Source organism: Hypomesus nipponensis, chromosome 3, assembly GCF_054491055.1.
Source record: "Hypomesus nipponensis isolate SF chromosome 3, ASM5449105v1, whole genome shotgun sequence".
In the NCBI taxonomy this organism is placed as follows: Eukaryota; Metazoa; Chordata; class Actinopteri; order Osmeriformes; family Osmeridae; genus Hypomesus; species Hypomesus nipponensis.
The window spans coordinates 5,550,305-5,564,679 of NC_140363.1; the positions used below are offsets into that span (position 1 = coordinate 5,550,305).

General features: G+C 46.8%; 1 protein-coding gene across 1 annotated transcript; it reads right to left on the reverse strand.

The window, feature by feature from the left end:
* Window positions 1-1,661: 1,661 nt before the first annotated feature.
* On the reverse strand, window positions 1,662-11,214 carry cpxm1a (carboxypeptidase X (M14 family), member 1a). Its single transcript, XM_084673243.1, has 13 exons — window positions 10,854-11,214; window positions 9,799-9,908; window positions 9,431-9,570; window positions 8,674-8,758; window positions 8,146-8,296; window positions 7,524-7,609; window positions 7,193-7,316; window positions 5,428-5,624; window positions 5,024-5,203; window positions 3,927-4,221; window positions 3,584-3,723; window positions 2,441-2,543; window positions 1,662-2,018 (listed from the first exon to the last, which is right to left on the reverse strand). The coding sequence occupies exons 1-13, from the start codon at window positions 11,176-11,178 to the stop codon at window positions 1,699-1,701; spliced, it is 2,256 nt and encodes a 751-aa protein (XP_084529369.1). The 5' UTR covers window positions 11,179-11,214; the 3' UTR covers window positions 1,662-1,698.
* Window positions 11,215-14,375: the final 3,161 nt, after the last annotated feature.

The following is a 14,375-nucleotide window of genomic DNA, read 5'->3' on the forward strand; positions in this document are numbered from 1 at the left end:
TTTCTACGTCGACATCTGTCGTGGGTCACTGTCCATCCTCAGTGGGGGCCATGTTAGGACTCGTGAGCTAGATGCGTTGGATCACCTTGTTATTGTTTTTACCCCTCTCTGCTCACGTTTTGAACCTTCATGTTCGTTGAAGCTAACGTTTGTGATTTTTTTGGGGGGGGATCGCAGGATTGTTCCCTGGTTTGTTCACCATTACTTTGTTCATGTAGGATGAGTTTGAAGCGCATATATATTGTTGTTTATAATAACGTGTCTCTAAATAATCCAGACAACGATGCTGATATGGTACGTCTCACTGAAATAAAAGGTGGCATTTTGCACTGTTGATGAACTTTCTTCAGTTTGTGATGAGGGTGTAATGCTGCAAGTGTGCCACTTGGGGGCAGGGGACGTGAACCTCTGCTCCTGCTTGCCTGTTCCCCAGGGTCACTACAGGGTCACTACAGCCTGTCGTGTTCCCCAGGGTCACCACAACCATGCAGCGATGCAGTGATAGATTCACCAGTGACAGTAAGAATGAGATATGTGTATCTCAGCATTTGATAGATCAAGAAGTCGAGGGTGTACATCACAGTGGATTGGAGCCTGCTTCATGAAATGAATGCATCATGTACACAGTAGCTGGATAGTATGCTTCATAACAATCCTAACAGGTGACAGTATTAGACAGTTTAAGAGTAACAGTAGTTATGATCCTTGTCAGGGTCATGTGAACCTTACAAAGGGGTTTTCTTCTAGCAGTTTCTGAAGATTAGTCAAATACAGGGGCATTAGTTATGTGGGAGAGTTGAAGGATTGACATGTTAATTCTAATCGGTAGATCTCATAATACCTTACCTTGTAGGGTCTTGATAATATCTTACATTATGATTTATAACGTCAATCAATATAGTAAAATAAAGATCATTTGTGTAACTATGGTTGATATTGAAAGAGATTTAAGGATACATATTTTGGGTGTATAGTAAATCTTTTCATTCCTGCGTTACAAAACGTATACATCAGACCAGCTGAAACATACAATAAAGTCTTCAAGTCGAACCCCTTAAACAACATGTGGTCCCTAACAACCCCATAAACAAATATGTGACATATACAGCAGCAGTAATGAGCCACAGTGACGTGTAGACATTGTTCACAGGAGGGGAGGAGGGGGGCAAAGTCCTTTCAAACCCTAGCCTCCCCTCATCCCTTATCCTCTGACCTCCCCTCACCCCCTAACCTCCCCTCATCCCCTAACCTCCTCTCATCCCCTAACCTCCCCTCATCCCCTAACCTCCCCTCACCGCCTAACCTCCCCTCATCCCCTAACCTCCCCTCATCCCCTAACATCCCCTAACCTCCCCTCATCCCCTAACCTCCTCTCATCCCCTAACCTCCCCTCATCCCCTAACCTCCCCTCACCGCCTAACCTCCCCTCATCCCCTAACCTCCCCTCACCCCCTAACGTCCCCTCATCCCCTAACCTCCCCTCATCCCCTAACCTCCCCTCACCGCCTAACCTCCCCTCATCCCCTAACCTCCCCTCACCCCCTAACGTCCCCTCATCCCCTAACCTCCCCTCATCCCCTAACCTCCCCTCATCCCCTAACCTCCCCTCATCCCCTAACCTCCCCTCATCCCCTAACCTCCCCTCATCCCCTAACCTCCCCTCATCCCCTGACCTCCCTCCAGAGAGCAGGCCTGCCCTCATCCCTGGGGCATCCTGGCGGAGCGTGTCCTGCGAACCTGCTGCTGCTGCTCCCTGCGGCGGTTCAGGACCTTGGTGGTGGCGCGGAGCTTCCTCAGCCTCAGTGCCCGCAGGCGCAGCTGAGTGTCCAGGCGGGCCCCCCCGCCCCCCCACCGGCCTGGCTTCAGCCTCCGCACGGGTGTCAGGAGGAAGTGGCAGGGGGTGGGCCGGGCCTCGGTGCCCACCTGGCAGCGCCGTGCGGCGGGCAGGTAGCCCAGCGCCCACACCACCACCCGGTAGTCCCCCGGGTTCAGCAGGCGCCAGAAGTCCCCTCCAGCGGCTGCAGTGAGGAGGGGAGGGGGGGGGGGTGGGGGGGGTAGTTAACATCTGGAATCACTGATGTTATGGACTGTTTATCATTCTGAATCAGTCTAATGTTTTGGAATGAATTTATTACGGTTTTATCATTTTTTATGTTTTGAATCAGGGATAAAATGTTGGTTGATGGATTGGCTTCATTCTGTTCATCATCTGCAGTACACAATCATCTGTAGTACTGTAGTACATAATCATAATATGTAAGTATGACAGACTAACCGATAGATCGGATTATATGCATTATATCTAGTTTGTAAAATTACGTGATTTCCTATCAGTAAATAACCCTTGACTCTGGAGTGAGTCATATTTGAAAGGAGGCAGAAAGGATAATTTGTGGAATACATGATGTGATTCGAAAAAGAATGTTGCAGACAACCCCACCTGATCGTATGTCGTGGTCCATGTCCTGAACTTTGATCACAGCGTCGGCTATGCCAGCCTTGGTGAACTTGTCCCTCACCACCCCTTTGATGCCTCTGTGGACCTGCAGACAGAGAAGGCTTCGCAGTCACCTTCACTCAGCTGCTGAGAGCTTCTCTCATCCCCTCACCGTCCACTGAATGGCAAAGCAGTTACAGTGCACAGTATGAGAGGGAGGAGATGGAACGAGGTGGAAAGAGAAATAGAGCGAGGCGGAGAGATGGAGAGAGAGCGAGGTAGAGAGATGGAGGGATGGAGCAATGGAGAGAGAGAGAAAGATGGAGTGAGGTATGGAGAGAGAAGATGGGATGGAGAAAGGGATGGAGCGAGACAGAGAGATGGAAGGAGAGCTAGACTCAGAGCGATGAGACCTGGTGTGAGGCAGAGAGAGGTAGGGAGAGGGAGAGAGAGGTGGGGAGAGGGAGAGAGAGGTAGGGAGAGGGAGAGAGAGGTAGGGAGAGGGAGAGAGAGGTAGGGAGAGCGAGGTAGGGAGAGGGAGAGGGAGGCAGAGAGAGGTAGGGAGATGCAGAGAGAGGTAGGGAGAGGCAGAGAGAGGTAGGGAGAGGGAGGTAGAGATAGGCAGAGAGAGGGAGAGAGAGGTAGGGAGAGGGAGAGAGAGGAAGGGAGAGGGAGAGAGAGGTAGGGAGAGGGAGGCAGAGGGAGAGGGAGGCAGAGAGAGGTAGGGAGATGCAGAGAAAGGTAGGGAGAGGCAGAGAGAGGTAGGGAGAGGGAGAGGGAGGTAGAGAGAGGCAGGGAGAGGGAGAGAGAGGTAGGGAGAGGGAGAGAGAGGTAGGGAGAGGTAGGCAGAGGGAGAGGGAGGCAGAGAGAGGTAGGGAGATGCAGAGAAAGGTAGGGAGAGGCAGAGAGAGGCAGAGAGAGGGAGAGAGAGGTAGGGAGAGGTAGGGAGAGGCAGAGAGAGGTAGGGAGAGGGAGAGGGAGGTAGAGAGAGGCAGGGAGAGGGAGAGAGAGGAAGGGAGAGGGAGAGAGAGGGAGAGAGATGGAGAGAGAGGTAGGGAGAGGGAGAGAGAGGTAGGGAGAGGGAGAGAGAGGTAGGGGGAGGGAGAGAGAGGTAGGGGGAGGGAGAGAGAGGTAGGGAGAGCTGACCTGCTCCATGTAGACCAGCAGGGACTCTTTGTTGTTCTCCCACTCTGTGGGCAGCTCGCTGGCGTGGGGGAACTTGTCACAGGACAGCTCCACTGTCACCTCGAAACAGTTGGTGTGCAGGTAGCTGAAGTCATTCATGCCTGCGCAAAACAGAGTTCGGAGACCAGGTTGAAAGACTCCCTGGGACGGTGTGTGTGTGACTCACTCTCTGGGACGGTGTGTGTGTGTGTGACTCACTCCCTGGGATGCTGTGTGTGTGTGTGACTCACTCCCTGGGATGCTGTGTGTGTGTGTGTGTGTGTGTGAGACTCACTCCCTGGGACGGTGTGTGTGTGTGACTCACTCCCTGGGACGGTGTGCCAGGCCCCCCCGTTGATGATGTTGTTGTGCCGCTGGAAGTCTTCGTAATGACACACGCGGCGCTCCGGGTTGGCCATCACCAGGTTGGTGGAGGCGTACACGGTGGCCAGCCAGCGGAAGAAGCCGTCGTCGGCCGTGGGGGTGTCCTCCTGGGGGATCCAGTCGCGCGTGCAGTCAAAGGGGTACGTCACCACCAGCTCGCCCCCGTGGAGGTTGGCCCCCAGCACAAACGGCACGTCCTGCATCCAGCTGATGACGGCGCGGGTCTCTGGGGCCACCTGGTGACAGGGACACGTCACTCGGACAGAAGGTTTTTGATCCCGCACGTTACACACAGGCAGAAGCAGAAGCATGGCTCCTTTATACTGAATACATGTATACCACAGTGTTTCAAGTGGCTCGCTCCAGGGTCACAATATTGACTTGACTTCAAAACAGCAAAAAATATCACATGATCCTTTTGTAACAGGAATGATTACAAACACATGGTGTTATTGAAGAGACTGTTACCAAACGTTCAGAGCTCTGGTATCTGTGAACTTGACCCTGTTTCCTGGACTCTCATTCTATTTCCTGTTCTGTCTATAGACAGAGGCCCACAGCCCGCTGCAGGGAAACACATTCTTCAGAACCTCCACATTCACAACATGTCCTCAGCACTCTCTTCAAAACAAATCTGTGTTTCTACTTAGGCCTCAAGTTAATGGAGCAATATTCCATGGCTACAACTCTTACTACTGCATTACTACCAATAGTAACAAGGCATTCAATGCCTAGGTAAAAACAAAACTCATTTACAAATAAAATAACCTAACAGCTTTATCTTTAGGCTGTAGAAGTAGTGTCTTCTGCAGTAACTGTACAGTAGTTCTTCTAATGTAGTCTGCAGAAGCTTTTCTCCAAAGCCAAGAAGGGGAATTTGAACTTGCTATCTATATCTGCTGTCAAATGCTTTAACCACTGAGCTATAACAGCTGTACCAGTACCACAAGACCAGTTGTGCCAGTAGCCGACACTTTGATTCAGAGAGACATACAAATAGGGCTTGTAAAGAGAACGTCACCCCTGAGCTTCACTTACGAAGGCATCTTCTTTAGTGTAGTACTCCGGGATGGGGATGTAGTGGTTGCTGACTTTAGATTTGTCCGCCGCCATTTCCTGTGCGTCCCACATGATGTTATCCAGGTCTGGGAAGTTGTGGTTCATGTCGATGCCCTCGTAGCTGTAGCGCCCTAGGGCCCAGCCCGACAGCTCTGAACCCTACAGGAGGGCAAGGTCACACAAAGTCACACACACACCCATGACTCCGATTATGGAAATGACATCCGTGTATCTAAGCAGCATGAATGAATACATTGAAATCTTGTTGATCTCAACAATAACTCATCTATCTGTGCTTTCCCAACAAAAAAACGAAATCCTTTCACAAAATCCAGTGTCGGTCCCTCTCCCAGCGCCATGTGGGGTGTCCAAACTCCTCCCACCTTCTGGTACGCTCCCTCGTAGCCGTCGGGGTTCATGGAGGGCAGCAGGTGGATGCGCGTGTCCTTCACCAGGCGGACCACGCGCTCGTTGCCTCTCTTGTACTCCTGGCACATGTACTGCATGAGGTTGAGCACCAGCTCGCGGCCCAGTGCCTCGTTCCCGTGCATCCCAGCCACATAGCGGAACTCAGGCTCTCCTGCCGGGGGAAGTAAAGGTAGACTGATATGAACTCCGGCTCTCCTGCCGGGGGAAGTAAAGGTAGACTGATATGAACTCCGGCTCTCCTGCCGGGGGAAGTAAAGGTAGACTGATATGAACTCCGGCGCTCCTGCCGGGGGAAGTAAAGGTAGACTGATATGAACTCTGGCGCTGAACACCTGAACACACCTCTTCTTCAAATGGACAGAGGAGTTTGGTGTTTCTGAGTGGAAACACCCTGATGGTGGAGATCCTGTTAGAACTAACTTGTCTCTCTAAGGGCAATATGCACCCGTCATGTTCCTGTTAGATGCACTTCCAATCCTTGATGTTCTGCTGTACTTTGAAATAAGAAAATGTGAATATAGAGAAACACATTAGGTGTGCTTGGGGACATCAATGGCTGCTGGAGACAGACAGACCTGAACACCCCAGGCCCGACACTGAGGATAATAACCTGCTCATTTAGCAGACATCTTTATCCAAAGCCACATACCGAGGAGCATTCCAACCTGCAACGTCTTAACCGGTGGTCAAACACTCAACCGCTGAGCTACCACAGATGATGGTAAGGTCTGAAACATGTGTTCGATCTGACGGAAGGTTGAGTCTCTGTGTGTCGTGTTAAGCGCTGGTGTGAGATACAATGACCAGAGCCTGCCAGAGATCATCCCTCCTCGGGCTCAACATCCCACATTTCTGGGTTCTGCGTGGAGGCCAGGGGCAGAGGGAGCTGGCTGCAGCACCAAGATCTTTTCTGACAACGCTTCACTAACCCACCGATATTAACGTCTTCTACATTCCTCTTTGTGAAATGAAAACCACATGCAGCTCCCTCCTCGGGCTCCCCGACCTAATTATCCATGACTGATATCAGCTGTCAGCGCATGAATAATAACCTCCTCTCTCATCTGTGTCCCTGACTCTGAGAAGGCTGAATATGTCGAAACATATTAGAAATATCAACTGTCTGGTTGCAAAATCCTGTTAGGAGTTTTATTTGATTTCTGTAAACATGAACCCCGTTGGCAAAAGTTAAAAAGCTTCTGCAATTAGAGTCGCTATCTGGAATCAGGAATTGTTCCCATGGAAACAACTGAGTCTTTGTAGTTTCAGAGACTTGTGCAGGGTCTTCAAACCCCCATCAGTGTGTTTATGTAAGAGAGGCCTCCAGTGGTCCTGAGTCTGCCTATCTCATCTGGAGCAGCAGTCGAGCCCTATGTAAACACGCACTAGCACGCACACGCACACACACACAGAAATACACACATGCACAGACACACACAGACACACACAAGGCTGCTATAAGCAGTTCTGGTAAGTCAAGTTTTTCTTATCGACATGGGAGGAAGGGTGGATCAGGATAGGTAACATCTGGGAGCAGCTACGAAGCTCTTTGTGACACGAACGGCACAAAGGGCTTCATGGGTCATACAGCATCTCCAACAGCTGAGACAAGTAGTAGAGGATCTTGTCTGGAGACGTCACCTACAGTTACAAAAATAACATTGGGTTCAAGTGGCTTTGGAGACACACCTGTGGTCGGGCAGTCAGCCGCTCTCTTACCTACTTCATGCTTGCCAGGGTTGTCTGAGATCTCCATGACGTACAGTTTGAGTCCTGTGTAGCTCTTCCCAATGCTGTAGATACGAGTGATGTCTGGACATTCCTCACTCACATTCTTCATTAGCTGCCGGTCACACACAGGGTCAACACAGGGTCAGAAGGAGGACTCACACAGGGGATTACACACGGGGACACACGGGTATACACAGGGACACACACGAGGTCACATAGGGTCGACGTGAGGTCTCACACACAGAGACATGACTGAAACTGTGTTCAGAACAACCCAGTGCGTGGTTCGTGTTGTGTTCAGTGTTCAACAGGAACCGACCCTCCTCATGTCCTGGTAGTTATGGTGCTTGAAGTCCAGATCGTCCTTGGAGCCTGACTGGGTCTCTCCATACATCTCGCCTGGATCTGAGGGGTCCAATCAGCAGCGGCGACAGATTAGTACCATGTTGGCCTGCTTGATGGAGGTCCCACAGCCGTCCAATCATAACTGTCCTACTATTTTTGTTTCCCTTCAGTTTGACATGTGTTCATTTAGCAGATACTTTTATCCAGAGAATTGACATGAATGGGTACAGCTTTGGGGTAGAGCATTTGGCTACAGATCGAGAGGTCTCTCAAATCCATCAGACTAACATCTGATGGATTTGGATAAAAGCGGCTTTGCTAAATGCACACATTATTATAATTACAAACAGTGCATAGAATCTAAACCCTGGTCTATCAGGTTAACCCAGGTCTGGCCCTGGTGTGTCAGGTAAACCCAGGTCTGGCCCTGGTGTGTCAAATTAACCCAGGTCTGGCCCTGGTCTGTCAGGTTAACCCAGGTCTGGCCCTGGTCTGTCAGGTTAACCCAGGTCTGGCCCTGGTCTGTCAGGTTAACCCAGGTCTGGCCCTGGTCTGTCAGGTTAACCCAGGTCTGGCCCTAGTCTGTGGCTGGTCACCTGGCAGAGGACATCCCAGGATCTCGGCCCTGAGGCAGATGGTGCCGTTGAAGTACCAGGTCTGGGGGTTGATGCGGAGGAAGCGGGCAGCGGTGGGCTCAGGGAGGAGCCCTAGGACCGGCGTCTCAGGGTCCTGGTTACCCGGAAATATCTAAACACAATACCAAGTACTGTTACATTTGAGTCATTTAGCAGATGCTTTTACCCAAGGTGACTCACAAATTTTGCATTTAGAAAGTACATCAGAGGTTCTGGTTCGGAAGTACATAGTCTTAACATAGTCTTAGTCTTTGGTGGTCCGAGTTAAGGAAAATAACCACATCTCACCTACCAGGCACAGAACAATAATAATATCTACAATGATAAAATATCTACAATCTATCAAACTAAAAACTACAAATGCGTAGCTTTTCAAACTTTCTTAAGAGAACCAGCTTTTCCCCCTTCCAAAGGCATTGTCTATGGTATGGTGGCAGGTAGACAGGTAAACAGAAATGACAGGTAAACACTGAGTTATCATCTCCTCACCGCCTCCTCTGTGTCATTCATGACAGTCTCCCAGGACATCGAGTCATTACTCAGCTGTATCTTGTAGGTGTGGACCCAGTCCCAGCTACAAGACGTACAGAAGGCACACAAGATACATGACTGAACACAGAACTAGTTAGACTCTCTTGGAGATAGCTCTGTGTAGGTATGGCTCATTTGTAGAGTGTAATTGGTTCATGTGTCTGCTAAGTGAATACATTATTTTGTTTAGTTTGAATCGTGTGTAGATAGGTATCTTTAGTTAGTCATGTGTAGTCAGCATGGGCGTATCTAGCCTTATTTTGGGGGGGGCTCCAGCTCCAGTTTCATTAACACCCCCAAACATTTGTAACTTTCTTTTATATTTTTTATATATATGTATTTTAAATCTAAATTTGTTCATTTCTCTTCCTAAAACCCACTACAGGACACTATTTAAAAGGATATTTTCAGTCAGGTGTTGTTAGGTATCTTTAGTCAGATGTTGTTAGGTATCTTTAGTCAGGTGTAGTCAGGTATCTTTAGTCAAGTGTAGTTAGGTATCTTTAGTCAGGTGTAGTCAGGTATCTTTAGTCAGGTGTAGTCAGGTATCTTTAGTCAGGTGTAGTCAGGTATCTTTAGTCAGGTGTAGTCAGGTATCTTTAATCAGGTGTAGTCAGGTATCTTTAGTCAGATGTTGTTAGGTGTCTTTAGTCAGGTGTAGTCAGGTATCTTTAGTCAAGTGTAGTTAGGTATCTTTAGTCAGGTGTAGCTGCACCTCCAGATGGAGTTCCTTCCCTGCAGGATGACCCCGGTGAACAGGGTGAGATGCAGGGCGTCCACCTCCAGCCACTGGTCCTGGTCCTCATACTGGGCACACCATGCTCCGTCGTACAGGTCCCCATCCTCGATGCCAGACTGGTACACACACACAGACACACACACACACAAAAACACACACATGCATCCATACGCACGTACACACTCTCGCACACACACACATGCAGCAGCTGAATGGTTTTGTACACATACATATATTTTAGCTATATATATATATATATATATAAAGCCCTTAGTGGGCTGAAGAGCCCATATGGACGACCAGCCCTCCTCGTCCCTACAGAAGCCGCTCCTGTCTGGACCCACCTGGATGTTCAGCCTGCCGCGGTGAGGCCCCAGCCCCGCCCGCTGCTGGGAGGAGGCACGCAGCTGGCTGTCCTCCACCCTCAGGCCCTCCAGACCCAGAGGGGGGCAGTCTGGGGAGACGCACAGTCACACAATTCACATTTCTACAGCTTCATTCATTCAGCGCATGCTTTTATCCGAAGAGACAGAACGAGTGCACGTAGGAAGTACAGCGGAAAATCATGAATTAGAAGTACAATTGTTTATGCGGTCGGAGTCAATGAACGTTTTTATCAGCCACAGTGCAAGATAACCTCATCTGAGGTATACATGTCGGATGTTGGCTTTGTTCATGCTGTCTTTATGCATAAGTCTTTATGCTGCATGCTGTTCTAGGATGGAATTCTATGCAGTGACAGAACAGTACAATTGGGACAAATGACTACTGAAGGGTTAAGTTGCTGTCAAGTTTGAAACCTCAGGGCAAATGCAAGCTGTAAGGTTTTACAATGCTTGGCTTGAGTTAAGTACATTCCCTAGAACATCCCAAATATGCAGTTATCTGGGGTCAGTTCTGTGCAAGTTGAACAGGCACCCCCACCCCCCTCTGTCTGTACGGGGGAGTGTGGAGCCGGGGTACATGGGTTCGATGGAGAGTCGTGGGTGTAATATGAGACTCGGTTAGGAGGTTAGCGGAGTCAAGTCAAACATAGCAGGGAGAGGGAGAACTACTGCAGCTGTGAGTGACAAAACAAATAAACCTAGTTCATAAACGATAAACAGCTTTGTCTTTTTCTGTTCTGACAAATTGTCTAACCCCGAAAAACCAATCTGAGCAACTTCAAAGCTGAAATTCCATTATTCTAAGAGCAATTGTTTAGAACTGCTCCAGTTTACACCACGATATTTTGCAAATCAGACTTACTTTACGTCGATAAGAATTCCTCAATATTAATTTGATGCAACCTCATACAACTGTAAAGTAAAACAGAAATGAAGTATTTCTGGCAGACAGTAATTTAGAGCTACAGCTTTTTGGACGCCTACGCCACGGTAGTACAATACTTCAGACATACCCAATTCATTGAGCGCATCTTCCCCGACGGTCTTAATACTTTCCTCTTTGTCTTTATCGATGCGGTTATCAGCTGTATCTTTAGTACTGTTTGTCATCTCTATAAGGACGGGTTTTGTAGTAGTGAAGTTAGGAGCAGTTGTAGGGTTAAATCCAAAGTTGCTAGTTTGGCTGGTGGCAGAATTCGTGGTATTGGTCTCCAAATTTGTGGCCGAACTGGTTACATTTTCCACAACTAGAGTGTCGTTATTGAATGCGCCTACTTTGTAAGAAGCGTGCGAAATGATTATCGCAGCTAAAATGCACAATGATGCCTCTGCCATCATTTCCTATCTGTGCGTAAATGTGAGTCCTCAAAGCTATCCAAACCTTGTCCAAAAGGAGACCACAAGACACCCCCACCTAAAAAACGTAAAACCTCTAAAACAAACGCGCTGAATCAACTTTCACAGTCAAACGTCGAGCAAGCAAATTGTCACTCAAGCATTGCAGACTGCCTTACCAAGGCATGTTAAAAAAGACGTGCTAAATTAATACACATTGCCCAAATAACGAAAAAAAGCTTGAAATTTATATTTTCCTAAATTAGCTCATATTTTACATAAAATGTTCAAATGACAATAATGTTAGAATATTATTATTGTTGTGTTATGTTACTTCAACCCCCCCAATTTCAAACCAAATTACGCCCATCCATCTCCAACAGCTCACTAGTGATCTCCTGTAGTACAGTGGTCATGTCCTGCAGAGGAGAAAGAAAGCCTTTTCGAATGTATTATTTGAAATACCATGTCTTTAACCTGAATTTTTTGTCTCTATAGTGGCATGTCTTTATAAAAAAATGTCAAGGTGGATATTACAGAAAACATAAAAGTTATTATAGCATGTCTTACGTTGACATCTCTATGGCCTTCTCCAGTTCCCTGACATCCTCAGTCTTCAGCTCACAGTGACGGCGTCTCTCCTTCTATCTCTCCTTCCATCTCTCCTTTCATCTCTCCTTCTATCTCTCCTTCCATCTCTCCTTCCATCTCTCCTTCTATCTCTCCTTCCATCTCTCCTTCCATCTCTCCTTCCATCTCTCTTTCCATTTCTCCTTCTATCTCTCCTTCCATCTCTCCTTCCATCTCTCCTTCCATCTCTCTTTCCATTTCTCCTTCTCTTCAGGATGATGGAGTATGTCCCACTGCATGTCCAGATACTTTGGCCTACACTTCTGCATTCTTAGTGATAGTCCACACAGGGGCATGGGCATGAGTCAGCATATTCATGGAGGAATCTAAAGTCATAAATCTCTTCCATGAAATGAATAGATTCAATATCACTAGGAATGCCTTGGTGCTCAGTCCCTGGTGTCTTCATGGCCTCCGTGGTTCTCATCTGCTCCAGAACCTCCCACTCTGGTTGGACTGGTCTTTTAAAAACAAATGTCCCAATTTCCTGAAAAACACAGTGTGAAAACAATGTTGATGTGTTGAGTTTAAATGCAACACTGACAGCCAAGAGGAGAAGTTTTAGTTTTAGAATGGAATGTTTGTCTTGAAATAGCCTTCTCCCTTCTAGAAGTGTTATCTCTGGTGCCATCTCAGTATTTGAACTGAGAGACATTCTAAAACTACAAACATTCTAAAACTGTTTCAAACTGTTGGCCTAAACAGATTTGGACTGTGTCACTGCCTGACTTTGTAACGAATAATCATGGATATTTTGTGATATGATCTTGTCCCCATCGCTGTCTTTGTAAATTGATGTAAATCAAACAGCTGGTTTCTTAGATCAGTCACGTTTGGAGAGAGAAACTATAGGCCCTCTGCAGAGGAGCTTAGTTGCTTGGCGAGTCATCTGGAGGTTGTGATTCTTGGTTGTGTTGTTTGACACCAGGCCAGCCTGGTGCTGTGGACCATATCCCTTCGGAGGCCTGCTAGTGTAGCAGTTGGTGAGACCTCATTCAGACTCTATGATGATTCATGCTATGGTGAATAAATGGTATGAAGTAACACCTAACATGCATAAAATAAACATGTGAGGGTCTATGGAAAAAAGTTATGTTTGTAGGATTTTATCAACTCTTATTACAATATTAATATTCTGACAGGCAGAATCACATAATTACATGCTTTTATTATAAGTCTATGTACATGTAAATGCCTTTTCTTTAAACACTTCACAAAATGCATATTAGCGTGAAGGTATATAGATAGCACCAAGATGTTACTTCACATTTTACATTTAGCCCCCGTTTGAATCTCTTCAATCACATTACCACCTCAAGTTGTCCAGAGTCAGAGGAAATATGGGCAAAAGGCCCGATGGTCAAATCAAATCTAAATGTATTTGTATAGCCCTTTTTTACAAGCAATGTCACAGAGGTTTCACCTACGCCCATAGAACTCAACAAACCTAAACCCTCAAGGAAGACAAGAAAAAACTCAACGAAAAACTCACTAGAGGAGTAAACATTTAAGAAACCTTGGGAGGAGCAATTCAGTGAGGGATCCCCTCCTCCAGAGACGGTTGGGGAAATAGATGTGTAGAACACAGACTAAACATAGTCATACAGCAGAGAAGTGTCAATGGGTGTTGAAACATCAAAAGAGAAACTCTAAAATATGTTATTCTTATACGAATAAGAATGAGAATGCCCCATCCCTCAATGTCTCCAACTAGTAACAGAAACAATAACAGTAACAATATACAGTAACAGGTTTACTTTATTTGTCAAATCAATTTGGGTCTCCATGGACATATAGAAGCTTTATTTGTAGTTTAAAAGTTATATAAGATACATATACAGACAACACACACTTCAGGTTTACATTGAAAGTACATACACACACATTTTAGCAGTCGTAGAACTGACTAAACAAAAACATTTTCAACCTAAATTTGAATGTCAAAATGGTATCAATCAGCGTCCTTAATTGAGACAGATCATTTGCTCCAGAGAAGAGGTGCTGTATATGAGAACACCCTGCCTCCAGCAGCTTTTTTGTTTAAATTTTTGGAACAACCAGATAGCCGGAATCTTGGGATCTTAGTGTCCTTATGGGGTGATAGGGTACAAGAAGACCAGAGAGGTATAGTGGTGCCAATCCATGCAAAGATTTGTAGGTTACTAATAGAACTTTGAAATCAGCTTCGGCTGGATGTTATATGATCATAATTTCTGGTTCTGGTCAGTAGTCTAGCAGCAGCATTTTGCACCAGCTGTACATTTGTTATTAGGTACTTGGGGGTCCAAAGAATAATACATTGCAGTAGTCTAATCGGGATGTAACAAATGAGGTCTGGGTCCATTGTGACCTCAGATTTTTGATCAGTTGGCTTTAGGAGACTTTGATGCCGTTTAGGTCTAAAGTCAGATTAGATCAATTATTTCTGTATTTTTTAGGTCACAAAATATGCACCTCTGTTTTTATCCGAATTGAGAAGAAGGAAATTTGCTGTAATCTAAGTTCTTATAATTTTTTCCAGAGCATGTGGTAGTTTTCCAGGCTTTATGGACACGTATAGCTGGGTGTAA

Excerpts from the sequence above, each read along its gene's own strand:
- cpxm1a (XM_084673243.1), bottom strand. The coding sequence starts at position 11,178 with ATGATGGCAGAGGCATCATTGTGCATTTTAGCTGCGATAATCATTTCG. Across the intron at positions 7,317-7,523 it reads ACTACCAGGACATGAGGAGG|CTAATGAAGAATGTGAGTGA; the intron begins GTCGGTTCCTGT and ends TGTGACCGGCAG. Across the intron at positions 5,204-5,427 it reads ACGAGGGAGCGTACCAGAAG|GGTTCAGAGCTGTCGGGCTG; the intron begins GTGGGAGGAGTT and ends GCCCTCCTGTAG.